General features: G+C 42.1%; 1 protein-coding gene across 1 annotated transcript; it reads left to right on the top strand.

Moving 5' to 3' along the window:
• Positions 1 to 7,966: 7,966 nt before the first annotated feature.
• Positions 7,967 to 18,258, top strand: hoxb9a (homeobox B9a). The gene is made up of 2 exons (XM_054607339.1): positions 7,967 to 8,657; positions 18,023 to 18,258. The coding sequence occupies exons 1-2, from the start codon at positions 8,045 to 8,047 to the stop codon at positions 18,256 to 18,258; spliced, it is 849 nt and encodes a 282-aa protein (XP_054463314.1). The 5' UTR covers positions 7,967 to 8,044.
• Positions 18,259 to 19,767: the final 1,509 nt, after the last annotated feature.

The following is a 19,767-nucleotide window of genomic DNA, read 5'->3' as shown; positions in this document are numbered from 1 at the left end:
TAAGAGGAGAAAAGTGTCAGCCTGGTCTGTCAGAGGTTCAACAAGTGGAATATAATTCCAGTTCTCATCAGAAAACTAAACACTAGTGGATCTTTAAGTAACCAATTAAAACAATGAATGGATATTTCACACGTCAGCACTAAACTCTTCTTGCTGCTGCTATCTACATGCACAGCTTCTCTGCAGTGTTGCTCTACTGTTTATTTTTTTTAACAACTGTGTCTCCTTTTTCCCATCTTTAAACTGCATGCAATTTTTTTTACCATGTGTAATTACTGTAATTATTTAAACCGACCCTTCTCTCTAAAAAAACTAAACAGAAACAGATGAAGATATATTTGTAAATTGTACTTTGTGACTTTTTTCATCTGCTCTGAAAACTGGAACATTTCCTTGAAATAAAAAAAAAAACATGTCCTTTTTGCTTTGATCACAAAAGTCAGAGGTTCGTCCTTCTTCAGTAGGTTTTGGTGATTTAATTATTGTACATCATTTTTTAGGGAATTTGCAGCACTAAATTATGCTGTGAACACGGGGGTTCTGCACTACTACTTAAATTTAGTTCAGAGAGCGTTATCATTTTTAGTTTATATTGTGTAAACTAAATGGGCGACTATAGCTAATGTTCTGCAGCATGAAAATAATGGTTGGTTTCTGCATCTCTCTGCATAGAATTAAGTCGTTGTGCATAGTCTGCTGTGTGCACTCTGCTTCATGGTGACTAAGAGACGACGGGGTACGTAACCAACGCACAGAGAGTAAAAGATCCCAGACTCCCTAACTTGCTCATCCAGCCATGGCTTTGATAAAGTTGTCTGATCTACCATGTGGTGTGTGTGTGATCCAAAAAAACTGAAGACACAGGCACAGTCAGCTACCACTCTCTCATTTACTAAAGCTAACTTAAACATTAAGACACTGCTTTGTTGCACCATAATGTTAAAAAAACAAGCAACAAGAGGGGAATATGTTGAGTAGACACTTATGATCAGCGTTTAAAAACCATCTTAAGTGATTTTAAAAAAGTCACAGTGAGTGTTTACAGTGGGACAGAAATGGTTAAAATTACCTTTATAAGAATTTACTCCACATAAACAAAACTTAATTTAAACCAAGCATCTCCCGAAATATACTTCTCAATCAATAAAATCTAATTATACTGAAGAGCAGATAATAAATCAAAGTATTTTACTGCGTTCGCACATTACACACAGACACACACACACATGCATAGTCATTTTGGCAAATACAACAAATGTAACATAAAGTCAGCAAAAGTCTGGTTGTTTCTTGTTTATTTATTTTTGACATAATGATGGTAAACATAGACATCAAACCATAAAACCAAGTATTGGTGCTGAATGCTAATAATACTTAAGTGATTCTGTTTTTAAGGACACGGGTACTTGTGACAAATGTTAGCAATTACTGATTAGGCATACTGGATATTAGCCTTTAATCTAAGTTTATATTACAGATTAGCTTCCTGTTCTCATGCAGAATAAAGGACAAGGACAAGTGTAGTGAAAGAAAATAAGTGCTATTAGCTGGAGATAACTAACATGTACTGGATCTGATTTATAGATGTCCGACTATATAAATACATCAGATTTATACGGTATAACATCTTGGTCTGACTATAGCAAAATGATACAACGTTCATACAGTCCCTGAGTTAGAAATGATTCTATAATGTTGAAAAAATAACATCTAGTTTTAAAGGGGTGGTTCCAAAAGTTCATCTCTGCAAAAACTTTTTTGCTTTTTTTCGGTTACTTTATGAAGTCATTTATTTTCTGTAAGGCAATTACAAATAATATGAAATACCACAACGGTAAAATGATGACGCCCATGTCTATAACAAATTATAAACACACTTATAATGTGTTATAATCTGCTTTTAGCAGTGTATAATTATAGTTCTAAATATTGATCATCATAACAATATTCATAACACATTACACAGTATTATAATTATGAGGTCAAGTGTCACAATAGTTCATAACTGCTGACATTTTATGCAAGGATCATAGTGTGTTATAGTTCCCATAGTTTTAATACATTAAAATATTTTAATAATGCATTATAATGCTCTATGGCCACTGTCTGTTTTAAATGAAGGTAAAAATATTATGAAATCTAAAATGTAAGTTAGTGACCAGCAGTTATGAAGTATGATGGTACTTGATCTTATAAGTCATTATATAATGCTTTATAATGTGTTATGGATATGCTTATAAAGCACTTATAAAGGATTATTAATATTCACAAGTGCTTATAACTTGAATTAAACAGTGCTATAAGAAGATCAGAACACATTATGAGTATGTTTATAATGTGTGTTATAGACAAAGTGTTACCACAACGGTATATGGATCAGCGCTTGTGTTCTTTCAACGCACACACACACACACACACACACACACACACACACACACACACACACACACACACACACACACACACACACACACACACACACACACACACATCGTGTACATGTATTGAGGCATAAATAGAGACACAAGTTAATGAATTAAGGATGATACAAACTCTATAGCACACATGACGTTGGACTTTTCCATGTGTGTGTTTTGTGAGTTTAGAGAATGAACCTGCAGCAATAACACAACTGTCACACATGATACATAACGAGGTAAGTATTATCTTTATACTTTCATCATTCAACAAATTAATGAGAGTAACAAAACATGATAATGAAGCAGGTGAGCGAGATGAGGCAAAACCTTTGAGAGGTTTTTAAAAGAGGAGGTGGAGGTAATGCGCGCACACACACACACACACACACACACACACACACACACACACACACACACACACACACACACACACACACACACACACACACACAGTCCACAGCAGCTGGACTGTTCCCTGTCTCTCAGGACATTGTCTCGTTGCTGCTCTGAGCCGTCCCACACAGTGATACATGTCTTCTTCGCCCTGCTGTCGAGGACAGTCGGTTAATAACTCTCTGCTGACTTCATTTACAAAAGGCAACTTTACCATCTGAGCTGTAAAGAGGCTCAGGGAGACGCCCAGAGCCTCCTCCGGCTTCTCAGCTGAGAAATATGACTCTACGTGTGATCTATGAGGCCCAGGCCCAGGCTGTTATTAAAATATATAGCTCCAATCAATCAAACTGGTTATCATGCTCAATAATGGCCTGTATTTTTACCTATCACTGATGCTTTTCCATCAAAACAGAGAATGTGAATCAGTCATAACGCATCATGTTGTCACGTGTTTAATATCTATCATCCAGATTCTGTTTTTTTTTTTTAGACCTGGGAAGTGTCTAATGTATTCAATAACCAATATTTACCACATGAAGCCCTTTTTTTGCCAGATTATTTTATTTTATGTCTCAATATCTCACCCTATGTGAAAAGATATCTATATATTATCTCTTAACATTCTCATACGTCCAATCTGGTCAAAATATAATGTATGGCCACCACTGTTAAATGCTAGGACAAAAAGTGTTTATTTATTCATTTTTAGTCCAAATATGCATCTTATTAAGACAAACTTTGGTAACACGACGCCCATATCTATAATACATCATAAACATACTTGTGTAATCTGCTGATAGCATGATGATCATAGTTATATGCACTCCTAAATATGCATTATGCTTTATAACAAAAAATCACATCACATTATAAAACATTTAATAATTACTGATTAGGTCAATTGTTATAATACTTCATAAATGTTGGTCACTCTCTGAAATTATTTGTAACATGTGTGTTATAATTCAGATAGTTGTAATGCATTATTGTTTTTTAAATATTGCATTATAACAACTGCTATAATGCATTATAATGTTATTTTTAGTTACTATAAGTGAACATTGACCATTGCTTTAAGTAAAGTGAAAGAAAATGTAATTAAATCACAGCAACAACAACAGTCAAAATGTTACATGTTTTAAGCAGATAATAAGGCATTATACGTTTGTCTATAATTCATCATATGAGTCAATGAAATGTTGCAGTTTACTACATTGTGTTATATAAAGCTTCAGTTTCATTGGCCAGCTGAGTAGACATCTATTTTATTGACCAGACCTCCGTGATATTGTAAAACACTTCTGAGCTTCGGAGTCTGTCTTTCTGCTTCCGTTCCTTTGTTTTTCTCCAGCACTGAAACAAATACACGTTTAAACTAATAGTCTAGTTGTAAATATATATCGATGCATCTGCTTTTTTTCTCCAGTTTTACCAGCTAGAATGTCATTTCTGAAAGCAGCAGTTTAATACATTATTTAATTTAATGTCTTGAACACGGTAGAATAAGAGAAGTTAAAAACAAAATAATAGAATATGTCGACTGTGTTCATGGATATTACGGATATTAATTGTATTAAGAGAGAGAAAAATGACTTGTGAGCATATTGATCAATTCTTCTTAAAGAAAGCGGTCGAGATAAAAAATAATTGCAGAGATATTTTCGGCTACAAAACATATTGACACTGGCCAGAGTTTATATGAGAATATGAGTCAATAACCTTCATTACTGTAGGCTACTTAACAGGAATAAAGGGGGTCTAGTTTACAGTTTAATGTGTGTGTTAATTATGTATTTAAAATATTCTAACGTTGACCCACTTTCTGACTTAGAAAAAAAACATATGTTAAGGGAAATCTGTCGTTTTTTTAGCCGTTTCCATCACCCTGCTTCTGTGGAATATATAAGGAGCATTTATTTATGTGTTTGACTTTGCCACAAAATTTAGGAATAGTTAAATAATAATTGATCAAAATGCCTTAAAGCTGAACTCAGATGTCTAACTGATACAGAGTATAGACAACATTTTCACTTTCAAAACAACATTCGTCCCGTGATTGTGCGAAGGCTGTAATTAGAAATGCGGGCTATAAATGTTCGCCTCCTAAATCCACACCCGTCGGTGGAAATGAAGGCTTTCGCTCCAGGAACAAAAAAAAAAAAAAGAAGAAGATGCAAATTACCGGCCTGGACTTCACGTGTCGGTATTTCACATCAACACGGATGCTCGCGGCCTCAGTTCAGCAGGGTTAACTTAAAATCTGTTAGGGGGGGGAAACAAAAGAATTAAGATAGTTCAGTTGCGTTTCTCAAGTTTATTAAACTCTCCGTTTTTGTTTTTTTTATAAGCTGCTTTTATAGTCGTCCAATGACTTGTTCCTGTTCAGGGGGGGGGGATGCTAGAAATGGAGAGGGGATAGTGCAATTTGCTGGCACTACTTTTATTGGCGGCTTGTAAAAACCTAAAATGTCCTCAGTCGAGTGAGTCGGTCACAGCTTCATTTAGGCTAAAAACCCAGCCGTGTTTGATGAAGTTGGATTTTGCCAAACGCTTTAATCGGTTCAATGTTTATCAGCTCCACATTCTGACGAGATTTTAAAAAAAAAACGAGGTTGGAACCTGCAGCTACTCTAGTGACATGGCTGATGGGAGCAAACATGTCGAGATTGAATGTCGACTTTGAAATATGTGGCCAATGTCCCGCACAGCACATTCTCGTCGTTATAATTGTGAATGTGAGTGGATTTGGATGCTGCTGTCATATCACTGATATGCAAAGTGTAGAAAAATAAAGGTTTTGCAGATAATGTGCTCAACCGTTTTCTTTTTTAAGCGCCTGTGTCTCCAATTAACGCGCTGTCTGGTTGGCAGCCCCGGCCTGCAGGGCGGAGGCCTCTCTCTGAAAAATTAAAATTCCCACAGCCTGCGGTCTGAGGAGAGGCCATTTACCAATGCATAAAAACATCCCGAGCATCTGCAACTGGAAAACAAAGTTGGTTTCTAGTCCAGAAAGTGCAGGGTTAGGATACTGGAATAAAAAAAACTAAAATGCTCTGCTGAAAAGACTCTCCTTCACCTATTCCATGCACAACAATATAACGGCTATGACTTATTTATTCATTTTGTGGTGGTTAAAGTTCATTCAAACCAAAAATAAATCCCAGCTAAAAGTGTATGCCAGAACTCATCAACCTTTAATAGAGCTGATACTTTTCAGCCATGGTCCTTCATTTGGTCGCTGTCATCCAGAGGAAGCTGTCCAGATGAGCTGGAAGCGGGTCCTTTAAGAAGGAAGGGCAGAGGAATGTGATGCATTCAAGCTCAAAGGCCAAAGCTGGCCGCCAGAGTTGCGACTGATCTCTAAAAGGACTGTTGGTTTGAGTATTTTTTGTGTGTGTGTGTGTGTGTGTGTGTGTTGCCGCTCCCAAAACAAAAGCGCCAAAAAAGAAACCAGTCTGTCCTCGGTCCAACTCATCTCAGGCAGATCTGAGAGCTGCTGCACAGCCTCTACACCTCCGTCCTCGTAAATAACCGCGTTAGCCCCCATAAGCAACGCGCAGTTCATAATTTAATCGTCGTAAATAACGGTGTTAGCCCGTGTATGGCGACGCGGAGATCCGGATTTATAGCCCCGGGGAACCCAGCAAGCCTAGAGAGCGCCGAGACTCCACGTCTGTGGTAATTATAAAGAAATATAAAGACTTACAATCCTGGTGACTTTGATAAAGGTCAGCAGGGAGTCAGAAGTCTGGACTCACAGTCTGCTGCTGCTCTCCGGTCTCCTCATTAAGAAAAAAAAGCCCAGAGACGGATTTCATCCCTCAAAACGCACATCATCGGTAAAGAGCCAGGTCACCTACTAATACAGAAAGAAAGCTCCAAGCCCTCGGTCCACCTCCACCTCCGCCGAGCTCCTGTCCCCGAGTTGTGTTTACTCTCCAGCAGCCTGACCGCTGAGTGAGAAGCGCCCGACCGGGGGGAAGAGAGAGGCTGCAGTCGCGTTTACGGTCCGCACCACCACAGGCCATATATCAGCCCTATAAAAAAAAAAAAAAAAAAAAAAAAAAAAAAAAAAGCTAAAGCAGCCGCCCTGATGTAGGATTTTATTATGGTATTAAACGGACCCCAAAAAAAAGTAGTTGAAGTAGTTTGCGCTGTAAAGACGAGGGGCATAACCACGCGCGGGGGCCCGAATTTAATGGCGCTCGTTAACAAAAAATGACTGTTAATCTGCCAATAAAACAGTGTAAGGTGGCCCCGGCAGCTCGCGGCCAAACCTTCCCAGTATACACTCACAGTAGTGGCTGAATAATGAAACAAACCTAGGTGTGATTTTTTTTTTTTTTGTTTTTTTTTTTGTTCATACTCTCCAGTCTCTTCTTGGACGAAACATAATCTGCGCCTTTAAATGTCGGCCCATCGGCGCTAATGGCGCTTTAAAGGCGCACCCGCCGATGTCGAGATTGATTGGAGTGATTTGCTCGCGCGCGCAATTCGGGTAGGAGTGGATGATGCGTCTCAGAACGCACGCGCATCTGTTTTGATTAGGTTGAGAATAAATAAATAAATATAAATAATAAATAAATAAATAAATAAATAAATAATAAAAAAAAGTAATGGCGCCACTTATTTGTCAGCCATTGTCTCGCGCTCTGCATCTCGCGCACGCTTTTCCAGACGACGCATAATTGAACGGTTTGATATAGTTTGGGCTCTGACAGCAGCCATAGATACGGACGAGATATACGGACGAGCTACTCATTTTGCATATTGCATATAAACAAGACAATTTATTTAGAGGGGGGGGGGGGGGGCAATCTATTAGAGAGAGAGAGAGAGAGAGAGAGAGAGAGAGAGAGAGAGAGAGAGAAAGATAAAGGGGGGGCCCCAGTGCAGGATTGATTTACGCTCCATTGACGCTTTATCAGGCTCGAAGAAAAAGTCCGGCCAATCAGTTTGCGTCTCGCGAACAGACCTGACGAACCCCCGCGCGCGGTGCGAGGCTGTCGGCTGCGGCACTTTGTTTCGCTATAGTGAGCAAGTTGTTTGGAAGGAAAGGAGAGAGAGAGAGGAGAAAGAGAGAGAGAGAGAGAGAGAGGAAGGGAGGGGGCGAGCCAGCAAAGGACAGGAGAAAGAAAGAGAGAGGGAGAGAGAGAAAATCGCGTAATGTCTCTCTTCTTGTTCTCCGTTTAGTGAACTCGCGGTGTTTCCCCAGATAATGTCCGAGAATGTCCATTTCTGGGACTTTGAGCAACTATTACGTGGACTCCATCATAAGTCACGAGAGCGATGAACTCCCCACCCCGGCTCGCTTCCCCGGCGTGCAGTACTCCGGCTCGAGCTCCGCCGCGGCCGCGAGCGGGAGGCAGCCCGGTGGAGCGGCGCACGCGGAGCATCCCCATCCCGACTCGTACCCGTCGTGCAGCTTCCAGCCGAAGCCCCCGGTCTTCTCGTCGTCCTGGAGCCCATTCAGCCCGCACCACGGCGCCAGCGGCCTCCCTGCCGTCTACCACCCGTACATCCCGGCCCAGCACGTGCCCGCCGCGGACACACGGTACCTACGCTCGTGGCTGGACTGCGCGCCGCGCGGCTCCGAGTCCGTGCCGGGGCAGCAGGGCCAGACGGGGCAGGTCAAGCTTGAGCCTCAGCTCGGACACCTCGGCGGGGAGCTCGTACCCAAAATCGGAGGACTGCACCAGCACGAGACCACCACGTACATCCTGGAGTCGGCGTCCACGGCGGCGCGCGAGCTGAGCCACCCGGCCGCCATCCCGAGAGCAGGGTTCGAGGAGAATAAGGACATTTGCGAAGGGAGCGAGGACAAAGACGGCCCGGATCAAAGTAAGTTATTAAAGCAGGAAATAGCAGGCGGGAGAAGGGGAGAGAGAGCGGAGGAGAGAGAGAGTTGTAAATGCTTTTAATGCCGCCATAAAACCAGAACAAAGAGCCGGAGAACCAAAGTGCCCCATCCCTCTGCTCCGAGTTCACTGGTAGTCAGCCCCGTGTGACCAGCTGGATATAGACATACATGTGTATACTTTCACCTAGTTTTCTTATGTTGCACATACTTTGAATAGGAGGACAAAATAACATGGATAACTTGCAATGTAATTAATTAATTAATTAATTAACAAACTTTTTTTTTTTTTTTTTTTTTTTATAGTTTTCCTGTCAATACGCTTATTGCATCCCCATGACAGTTTGAAAATAACTGAAAGTACAATGGATGGCTTGATTGTTGGATTACTTGGAAAAGGACATGTAGGCATCCTTGACATGTATGACATAAATAGAATATGAATATATATTTTTTTTAAACAGATGCTTATGTAAGAAAGTTGAACAGGGTGCTGTGACAAAAACATTAAAGCAGATATACGATTATATAAACCTCTATTAATCAGAGATGCGAGAAAAAAAACAACCCAAAAAGTCTGACAGTAATTACACAACGTTGCGTTCTTTTTTTGTTAGCTATACATCGGTTTACGGTAGTGTACGCTCGGGGCATGCGCACTGCTATCCTGTTTGCAAAGTTTTTAGATTTGTCTTTTTTTCTTTTTTACTGCAGGTGGATTGTAGCTCTCTCTTACTCTGTCATCTTTTCCACACAAGTACGAGCGCGCACACGTGGGCTCGTGTATGCGCTCCACTCCGTTTATTTAAAGCTCATCATGTCAGTAATAACTGTGTGTAACAAGCCCGACTGATCGGCCAGTCCAAGCTGTTCAAAAAAAACAAAAAACTTCTGGAGCAAAGCAGTCAGACAGGCCTCCTGCTCTCCGTCCCGCTGCTGCACTGACCCAGAGTCAGTCAGTCAGTGTGGAGACGTGAGCCGCTGAGCTTTACACCGGACAGGTTGGATTATCTTTTATAGGTTAAAGTAACCAGTCCAATGCTGTATTCTCTATATACGACCCTTCTGGAAACAGTCTCCTGCTTTTATTTGACATTCATTCTGCAAATCAAGACTCATATTGTCATATTTCTGTTCCAAAAATATCCCCATGAAGCCTCACTCCTCTGTAGCACCGAGCTGTGAACATTCTAACAGAGGACAAGCCCACCTTATTGTCATCAGCTGAAAATATCAAGAATCATAAGAGAGGAGTCCGGCTGTCCATCATTTGTCACGAGCGGAGGCCTAATCACTCAGGTTGGGGGGGGGGTCACACCTGCAGTCGGGGACAGTCAGCCTGCATCTCACCGAATCCCACAGCTGCTTCTGGTGGTGTTCCAATCTGTATTGCATAATATAAATTCCTCTGTGAGTTTGTAACTGGAAAAGCTGGGGCGTGTTTTTTTTATTGCTTTTATGAGCATTTTAACAAATGAACACTTCAAAGTTTTGGATACATCCATAACTCCATATATGGCTTCTAAAAAACGCAGGCCTCCATTATTTACTTACGCAAATGCATCTCGTTGAACATTTGCTTCAATAAAAAAAAAAATAATTCCAAATATTCCAACATCAATGCATGCACAACTGTTCCTGGTGTTCATTGGCTGCGGGTCATATGCGAGCTGCTGTTTTATTCATCTGCTTGCTCTGCAGTAATAATAATAATAATAATGACAATAATAATATTTTACCTGTCAGGGAATCGCAATTATCTTGATATAAAGCCAAGGAGGGTTTGGCCCTTTACAACACGGGGTTTGTTCTGTTTCTCTATCAGCACTGGTCCCGGGCTACAACAACAACAACACTGACTCCATCATGAGCCGGCGGGGTTGGCTCTATTTCCAAAAAGCTACTTGACTTATTTTGGTTGGGACGGAAAAAAAACAAAACGCTCCCTGGAAATATATATTTATATATTTTTTTTAATATTCATATTTTATATACTTGTCCAGAGACGCTTGGATGTGAACGGGCTCTGTTTTCCCTCCTCTAATCCCGCCGGATAAATCTAGTTTGATCCATGCGTCTGAGCGCGTGACCGTGTGCGTCCGCGTGCACACGGGGGAAGACGGGAGGTCTCCACCCTCGCATTGGCCTTTTTTTTTTTTTTTTTTTTTTTTTTACAAATACTACACTCACACACACACACACACACACACACACACACACACACACACACACACACACACACACACACACACACACACACACACACACACACACACACACACACACACACACACACACACACACACACACACACACACACACACACACACACACACACAGCCACCTTATTACAGCATGTGAGCATGCTATCCATCAGAGCAGGGAGCTGGTTAAGGGCTGGATGGAGCCCAGCAGCCTCCAGTCTGAATTATTAGACTTTCCACCAGTAACACTGTGTGCGTCCCATGTCTGGCTCGCTGGTATAATGAAGGCTGCTCTGTAATGGATTCTAGTGTTCAAGCAGGCAGCACTCAATTAGAGAAAGTTTCTCCCTGCCAGCGGTGTTTCTAGTGGTTTATCTTTTTTGTTTTTTGTGTTGGTTGTGCAGTGTGGCGGTGTGGCAGGTAGTGGGAGCTGCACCCACTACCAAGTCTATTGTTCACATGGCAGCCATTTTAAACACTGTGGGTGCAAGTTGGGTTTCTCAGTGCCAGCTAAACACATTCATGCTTTATTTTTTTACTGGTAAACTAAATGGTTACTAATTTAGCAAGCAGAGGAAAAAAGCTTGCGTTTTTTTAAAAGCCTGCGTTGGTTAGCGCAGCCCTCCGGCCAATAAGCTGCTGACATAAACACACTCTTTGCACTTCTCTTCCGTGCAAATGTGATTTACCACTTTCCAGGGGAATTTAATCGGACACATTATGCTTGTCGGGGCTGATTTGTGTCGGGATGGGTTGCTTTGTGCTGAGATGGAAGAATGGTACCCCCCACCCCCTTCAAAAGTTGGCTCTTTCGATACGAAAAGTTTTGTCACGACTTCAAATGTGTATCTTCTTTGAGAGTCATCGTGAAAATGCCAGCGTAGCTTAACTTATGCGGCTGCTTTTTGTTCTGGGTAAAAGGAATAGTTTGAGTTAGTTGAGAAGATGGACGTCCTAACAGTAAATATGAAGCTCAGGAATGCTAAAAGAACCCGCTTGGGTTGCAGTGAGGCTTTGGTCTTGGTTTTTCTTAGATAGTGTGTATAGTAAAATATGTCATAGTCGACAAATCTTCCCTTTCACTCAAATAAGTGCAAAGTCACCGTGAAGTGACTAATATCTGTGTATTGAATGCATGGCAATTCATATCCAGATTGACAACAGACACATAGACCAATGAAAAACAGTAACTTTTGGCTTTGCATTATTGTTGCCCGGGTACCGTCTTTTGGCACAGCACATAATATGAACTCCATAAGTGGCTGGACAACGTAGTAGTCAACAGGGGCCAAATTCCTCCGAGAGCTTTGACTTTATGAGCTGCTGAACGTTACATCACGGCAGAATTCTTCGAAGTCTTCCCTTGTTATCAATTAACTTGTAAAAAACGGGTCTAATATGTGCAAGTGTTTGCCTGCACCTCTTTGACTCCTGCTGTACCTAAAGCAGTTTTTTTCTGTATGGGATCTGAGAAGTGATTAGTGTCTTCGTCTTGGCACAAAGCAGCAGGACACATTTCACTCCCTGGGTATTCCAAACGTCCGCCGTGTGAAAGGTGGAATCTGACCTCCTCAAAACATCTCATCCAGTCAAAGCCGGCATCCAGCTACAGATTCCCTTTGTGTTACTGGTGCTGGGCGGCCATCCAGAATAAACTACAAGATTACACTTCGGTCTTTGTGCTGCTGCTGCTGCTGCTGCTGCCGGGCAGTGCTAGGAAAGTTATTACCCCTGAAGTTTATTAAGTTATAACGCCGGGTGAACAACCCCATTAATTGGCGTGTAGCTGTTGGTTGGCTGGGCGTGATGGGGGTGTAAGGGTTGGGGTTGGGCAGAGGAGGGGGAATAAAATATGACTTGTGGAAATGTAATAACGTGCCTTTGGGATATATGAGAGGTCAATTTCTGGAACTATTAAGGGGAAATTGCTAAGGGGGGGGGGGACAGGAGAGGGGACGTGATATTAGTCTTCTCGCCGATTCAGTCACTGTTTCCACGCGGCATTCATCATGGTGGACACACACACACATATTGGCCTACAATTGAACACATCGTGCCGCGGGGGGCCACAGCTTTACGGGATTATCAATCTTTTGGTCCATGTGCTCGTCCCAGTGAACACATCGCTTCTGCATGTAGCCAATAAGAGGAATCTTAAAGTCAGGACAGCACGAGCTACCCACACAAAAAAAAACCCTCCACCCGTATTCCTTCTTTATCACCGTCATCGTCCTTACTGTCCCACAGCCAGGAAAAAAAAGACTACACCGGTCCACCGGCATCCCAACTCACCACCCCTCCTCCAACCCCCCCCCCCCCCCAACCAGTTTGTCATCCCTGGTGACAGCCATGGTCGCGGCGCAGCTCCGAGGGTAATGGATGGTCCTGGAGGTGATTATACACCCGGGGAATGCAAAGCACCCACTTTACAGTGTGACAAAAGCACCGCTCACCCCCCCCGACCCCTCCACCCTCCTCTCACCTCTTTTACCGGGCATTATTTTGCCCTGAGATGAAATCGATCCTCTACATGCTGGCCGTGTTGGAGGGAATTGATTCCAGAGGGTATTAAGGGCGTATTTACTGATGATGGCTGCTAACTAACTTGGCTGGTGGGAATATATCTTGTCAGACCCACATAGGGACAGAAGCTGGGTGATAGAGTGTACATCACTGGCAGCCATCTTGGCTTTGCAGTCTTGTTCCGAACCCTAAAGTCCTGCAACAAATACTTGATGAAAAGTCAAGGCCCTGTTGGTTGATACATTAATACAATATTGTAGTTTAGCTAATAAGGACACAATTTCACGATATTTTTATACAACATATACTCATACAACAGTTTGTATGATACCTTAGGAAATGGAATTTTGTTGTTTTTCAAATATTTCCTGAGATTGTCCAGCAATACCAATAATCTGTATGTCTGTAGCCCCTCAGTGTTAAGGCAACAAAAGTACTTAGTTAGGTTTAGGAAAAGGTCTTGGTTTTTGGTTTAAATAACTTTGCAGGTGGCATTATGCAAGTACGGAAGTTATGTAACAAATAAGTCAAAGTTTGGCTTTAAAAAAGTATGGAAATGGCGGTAATTACGCCTAGTTTTTGGTGCTTTTTCCAACGAAAGGCAGCAACGTTTATCAATCTTTGCTCATTACATGCATAAAGTATTTTCAAAACAAACTCTCATCTTCACAGAAAACTACTAAGTTAGGTTTAGGCAACAAAACTAGTTGGTTAGGTTAAAGAAAAGATCGTCTTTTGGGTTCAAATAACCACGGAAGTGTCATTGCTGAAGCACACAAGTCACATGACTAATAAATCCACGTTGACTTCTCGTTACACACAGGGAACGATCAATACTCTCCTGGCTGAAAGACCGCTGATCGTTGGATCCATACACCCGCCCTGTGCAGGCTTTCTGTGGTCTTTACACTTACTCGTTCATGACTGCGTTGATTACACACAAAATCCTTTTGTGGCATATCTACGAGTTGCTGGATGAGACCAGAATGAACAAATACGTCAACGTTGATTTCTGGTTCCACATGAGACATGAACGGTGTTCTCTAGGATCAAAGTTTGGGGTTTGTAGATCCACCCGTCCTCCCTGACCTCTTCACTACAGACTCTTTATATTAAGTCATGTGTCCTGGCTCAAGATTACAAGGATTACGTCTGAATGGATCACATTTATGATCCTGGCAGAAAAGAGATATAAGAGATAGACATGAACTGCTTAGAAAGCTGATGCTTTGAAGAACTGGTCGGACTTGACATCTTAGGAAAGTATGATATTATTTAGGACATAGACTTTGATTTCCATCCCCAACTTTGCCTTGTTGTTTTGATTCAAAGTGGGACACAAGGACATTATGGAGGCCCCAGCAGGGCAAGAAAACGGACAGGAAATGCGACGTATAATAAAAAGACTCATACCAAGTCGGCCCAGTGTCATGGCAGTTAGTAATGGAATGCAACAAGTCAAAAGAATGACAGTAGGACACATTTAGTTTTTCCAAAGCACTTATGACAAAACTTTTTAGGTCAGGATTAATACTTTTCACTTGTTTTCTCAACATTATGACTTTTTTTTCTTAAATTCAACATTTTGAATGTGTGTGCCATTATTTTGCTTAATAAGCATTTCATTTTTCAATATTACCAACTTTTCATTGCATTTTTTCTCTTTGTACGTTGGCATGTGTCACCCATTTAAATCTGTAGGTATCTGATCGTACATATAGCCAACAGTACTCATGGTGCCACACTAAAACAGCTCTTGGTTACATCTGGGAGTTAAAAGAAGCATTGTTACGAATGTCATTTGCAGTTTTTTGAATTGCATTGGCGTTGTAGCAAAGTTTTGTCACAGGGAGTAAATCATCAGCAGTGAGACTGACAGGCAAAGCCTCCACCCAACATAAGTTAGGAAAAAAACGACTGGCTCCTCAGGGAGGGACACACATGATTTGAAATCTCCTTGATTGGCGTCAAAAGGCGTTGACGCTCCAGCTTTTCCTCATGACTTGTGAGTTATAAGATCATCCCTTCTGCTATTTCAGGCTGAGGACTGAGGCTGCATTTTACACAGGGAGAGAAAATCTCCTTTATAACCCCTTGCCCTGCAGACCTGGTCTGCTCCTGCAGGCTGATAGGATAAATCTGTGTTTTTTTTGCAGTTTGACAGCAACAAAGAGAAGCTTTTAAGGCCCTGATGTAGACTGATTTAGATGGAAGCTTATATTCCAAAATCCAGCCTGATGTTCTGCCTCATAGCTGAGAGTGTGCTGTGTTTCATTCCGCCTTACTTACACCACCCCTGGAAGGCTTTCGTATAACAAAAACAAGCCTAAACCAAGTTTTTTCACCAATGAAACCAGAGTGGAATCACCACTCCGAGACATTTTTAGGTTGCTCACCAGACTTGGAATTGAACAGCCGCACTGAGATGGCGTCACTGATAAAATGCAATGAATAAACTCAGTGTGGCCTTGCTTTTGTGACACACTGCATTTTCCTCAGCTGCTCGGATTAAAATGTAAGAAATAGCCGTACTCCCATCATGAGAAGGCAGAAACTTTTAGCTTTACCTGTCCGCATTGAGCTTCTTTCAGCTTTTCCAGACTGTAGCAAGTGGAAAACTATGGCTTGGCTACATGCTTGGCTGCTGTGATTGAGTGCAGGAGAAGAGCCTTGGCCTAACCACAGGGAATGATTGGTCATGGTTAAAGGTTTTATTTAGAATATGTAGAAGTGGAAATGAATCAGAACCAGCCCTCAAAATGTTCCTGGATGTGTTTTGATAGTTGCTTCAAAACACAACAACATATAGTAGGCTACTCTTTGCAGGTAAAAAACAGTGTTATAAAGGGAGGGAAATGGTCCATAAGAGCTTCTCTTTGTGTCATGCTGGAGCTGAGACTGTCTCCAAGCTGCCTCATAGCTGAGATGCCTCGGTGCTTTGCAGAGGGGAAGAGCAGATAGCTTTCAGTCCTAAATCAGACCCATGCCTCCCAAACAAGAAGAGGTCTCTGCTAATTACATCGGTCTGAAAGCTATAAAGAGGGGTGGGGCGGTTGGGGTGGGGGTGGGGGGGTGGTGGTGGTGGAGGAGTCAGGGTGGGCTGGCAGACAAGAAAGAAAGGGAGACAGAGATGGGAAAAAAAGCAATAATTCATAACTTTCTTTCTCTCGAATGTCAAATTTAGGAGCCTCTTCGTTTATTCATTGTTATTCGCATCTCAAACACACATTTCAACAATCTCAGTGTGCGGTTCTGATGCGGCATAAACTCATCAATCCTTTATTTTATCACCTTTTATTCCGCCGATGTTCACAAAGTTGCAAGAATAAGACAGTTTGCTTTTTAATAGTTCATTTATGTAGTTGGTTATGAGAAAAAAAAACGGTTGAGCTTGTCCAAACGGGTTCAGTAGGGTCTATTGTCTGAAAATCAAACCGAATGTTTGCAAGCTTAATGAAAGGCGAAGGATGCACACAGGAAAGATTTCCCTCTAATCCCATCAGGGAGCCATAAATCTCCCGCCGTTTATTAATTTAGGAGCAATCAGAAGTGACGCAGTGACAGTGTGCCACAATATGAACATCATTCTCACACGAAACAAAAAAAAACAGTATTAGGCCTGTAAAACATCTTCCTGATGTGTTTTTGTTTGTTTGCTGTCATCACACGCGGGGGAACTTTCGCCTCCCGTTTATTTCTTTTTTGTTGTTGTTGTTACAAAATGTTATACATCCAAACACGCACACAATGCTTCTTCCTGTAATCATTGATCCAAACCTCCATGATTAGAGGGTCTTATATTCATCCGCTGAAGGTCACCTTCAAACAGGAGCCTTCAGAAACAAGTCAGAAATCTCCCTTATATGTAATTAACTGGACGGGAATATACCAAGAGACTGTGACTGGCTGATTTAAAACCAGTAATTGCTTTTTTAATGCTTTTGCTTAAATTGTCAATGAAATTGGTGCAGTTTTCAAAAGTGTCAACCAGTTGTAAAGCTGTAATCAAGCAATACAATTAAAAATGAAAATACAAATTGAAAATAAAAATAAAATAAAAATGAATATAAAATTAAAAATTAAATTACAATAAATACAAATATAAAAAAAATATATAAATTGAAAATCATAATAAAAATAAAAATAAAAATATTTAAAAAATGAAAATAAATATAGTATAAATAGGGATCCAAATGATAATAATAATAAATCAATAATAAATCAATAATAAATCAATAATAAATCAATAAAATATTGTTGCTTTTTTTACTCTTCTTTAAAAAATGCACACATTATAGTATATACATGTTTTTTTTCATATTTGTACATCCGGCTTTCCTCCTCACACATTAAAACTTCCCGTTGGATGCAGCGCGTCCCCGTTGACAACATAAACCTAGTTGACGCACCAGAGCCACAACTGGTGCGTCAGGTGTTTTCGAGCAAAGCTTTTTACGCACAAGGCTCTGCGACTTTTACGCACGGAGAGCTGTTGGTTTTGATCATTTAAGGAGTGTTTACCTTTGCTGCTGTAATGTTCTTGGTTCCAAACCCCTCCAAAGACAGGTCTGGGGAGACTCTCACTAATCACCTCCCCCTTTCTCCCTCTTCTATTCTTCCAGGCGACCCGTCGGCCAACTGGCTGCACGCGCGCTCCTCCAGGAAGAAGCGTTGCCCGTACACCAAATACCAGACGCTCGAGCTGGAGAAGGAGTTCCTGTTCAACATGTACCTCACGCGGGACCGGCGGCATGAGGTGGCGCGCGCCCTCAACCTGACGGAGCGGCAGGTGAAGATCTGGTTCCAGAACCGGAGGATGAAGATGAAGAAACAGAGCAAGGACCAACCCAAGGACTAGACGGCGGGGACACTCACACGCACACGCACGCTCACGCCATATAGCCAACATGAAGTATTTCTTTTGTCTAGAACACAGAACGGCCTTCCCCACACACACACACACACACACACACACACACACACACACACACACACACACACACACACACACACACACACACACACACACACCTGCTATTTCCAATTTGTGTTAACCTTCAGGCGCCGCCACGTGAGCTTCAAGCCCCATCACAGCTGATCGATACAGCTGATCGATGACGTCATTGCTCGCCAGCAGGACACTGAAGTCTTAAGAACGCGTCTGGTGTGAGGAGGAGGAGGCAGCGTTTTGAACTTTGGTATCATTTGAGTTGGCAGTCGTGGAGGATGATGGGTAAAAAAAAAAAAAAAAAACTAACTCACTGACCCAACTGCGGAACTCCTCTCATCTTCAAATGGGTCGGACTCCATATACAGCTGCGGATTGGACAGTTTGATCGATGGACTGACAAGATCTTGTTCTTGCTCTTCATATTGTATAATCTTTTACTTTTCTGCTTTGGTGTTTGGCTACGTTACAAAAGGGAAGGGAGAGGCCTGGAGATGCTACAACAGATGGGGATTGGGGGGGGTGGGTGGGGGGGGTGGGGGGCAAGACACAGAGGTTTTTTTTATTTTTTTTTCTCAAGCACTACTCTTTCTTGTATTAGTTATTTATTGTCCCGTCGCTGACACCGTAGGCGCGCTGAAGGTGCTGAAACTGGGGTTTCACATGGCCATTAATAAGCACGCACACACCCACACACACACACACACACACACACACACACACACACACACACACACACACACACACACACACACACACACACACACACACACACACACATGGTTCTTCTTCTCCCATTCTCCTGCTTCCCTCATTGCGGCAGAATTTGATTAGAAAAGCGGCCCGATGGTCGGCGTTGATACAGGCGGTTTGTTTTCCTGGTTGTCGGCATTAAGTAATGAGCAGACACCGAAAGATGGGGGTGGGGGGGGTGGGAAGTGGGAGTGATGGGGTGCCGAGAGGGTGTTAGCCCGACTCAGCAACCGGGGGATTCCGATTAGGCTGCTGTCGATACGGTGGATCCGAGCCCTTCAGCTTGCTCGCCGGATGCTTTATGCGCTGCGAGCGGCGGCGGCGGCTCCTCCGAGGCCTTTATCGGCTAGATCGATAGTCGTCCCTCCACTTCACATGAGCCTATGTGAGAGAAGACACAGCACAAATCACCATTTTTTTTTGTAATCAAATGCATCCTTATCTAAATTAAGACTCAAGCATCAGGACTCAGCTTTGGCGATACATGCCTCCACGCATAGTTTTGGTAGCTTCCTCTCAAATTCCTCGTCCCACACACTTTAAAACGGCATAAGAGACACAACAAGGCTTCTTGATAAGACTGGCCAGTAAAACCCCCCCCCATGCCTCCAGTCATTTTAGTTTACAAGCTATATGGAGTAAAAAAAGTGTGCGTTGAAATGTTTG

The sequence above is a fragment of the Anoplopoma fimbria genome, chromosome 11, assembly GCF_027596085.1.
Source record: "Anoplopoma fimbria isolate UVic2021 breed Golden Eagle Sablefish chromosome 11, Afim_UVic_2022, whole genome shotgun sequence".
Classification (NCBI taxonomy): domain Eukaryota; kingdom Metazoa; phylum Chordata; class Actinopteri; order Perciformes; family Anoplopomatidae; genus Anoplopoma; species Anoplopoma fimbria.
The sequence above is the reverse complement of the archived record's forward strand: the minus strand, read 5'-3'. Positions and strand labels throughout refer to the sequence as shown.

Coding starts and splice junctions, on each gene's coding strand:
- hoxb9a (XM_054607339.1), top strand. CDS start 8,045: ATGTCCATTTCTGGGACTTTGAGCAACTATTACGTGGACTCCATCATA. Junction 8,658..18,022: donor CAAAGACGGCCCGGATCAAA/GTAAGTTATTAA, acceptor CTATTCTTCCAG/GCGACCCGTCGGCCAACTGG.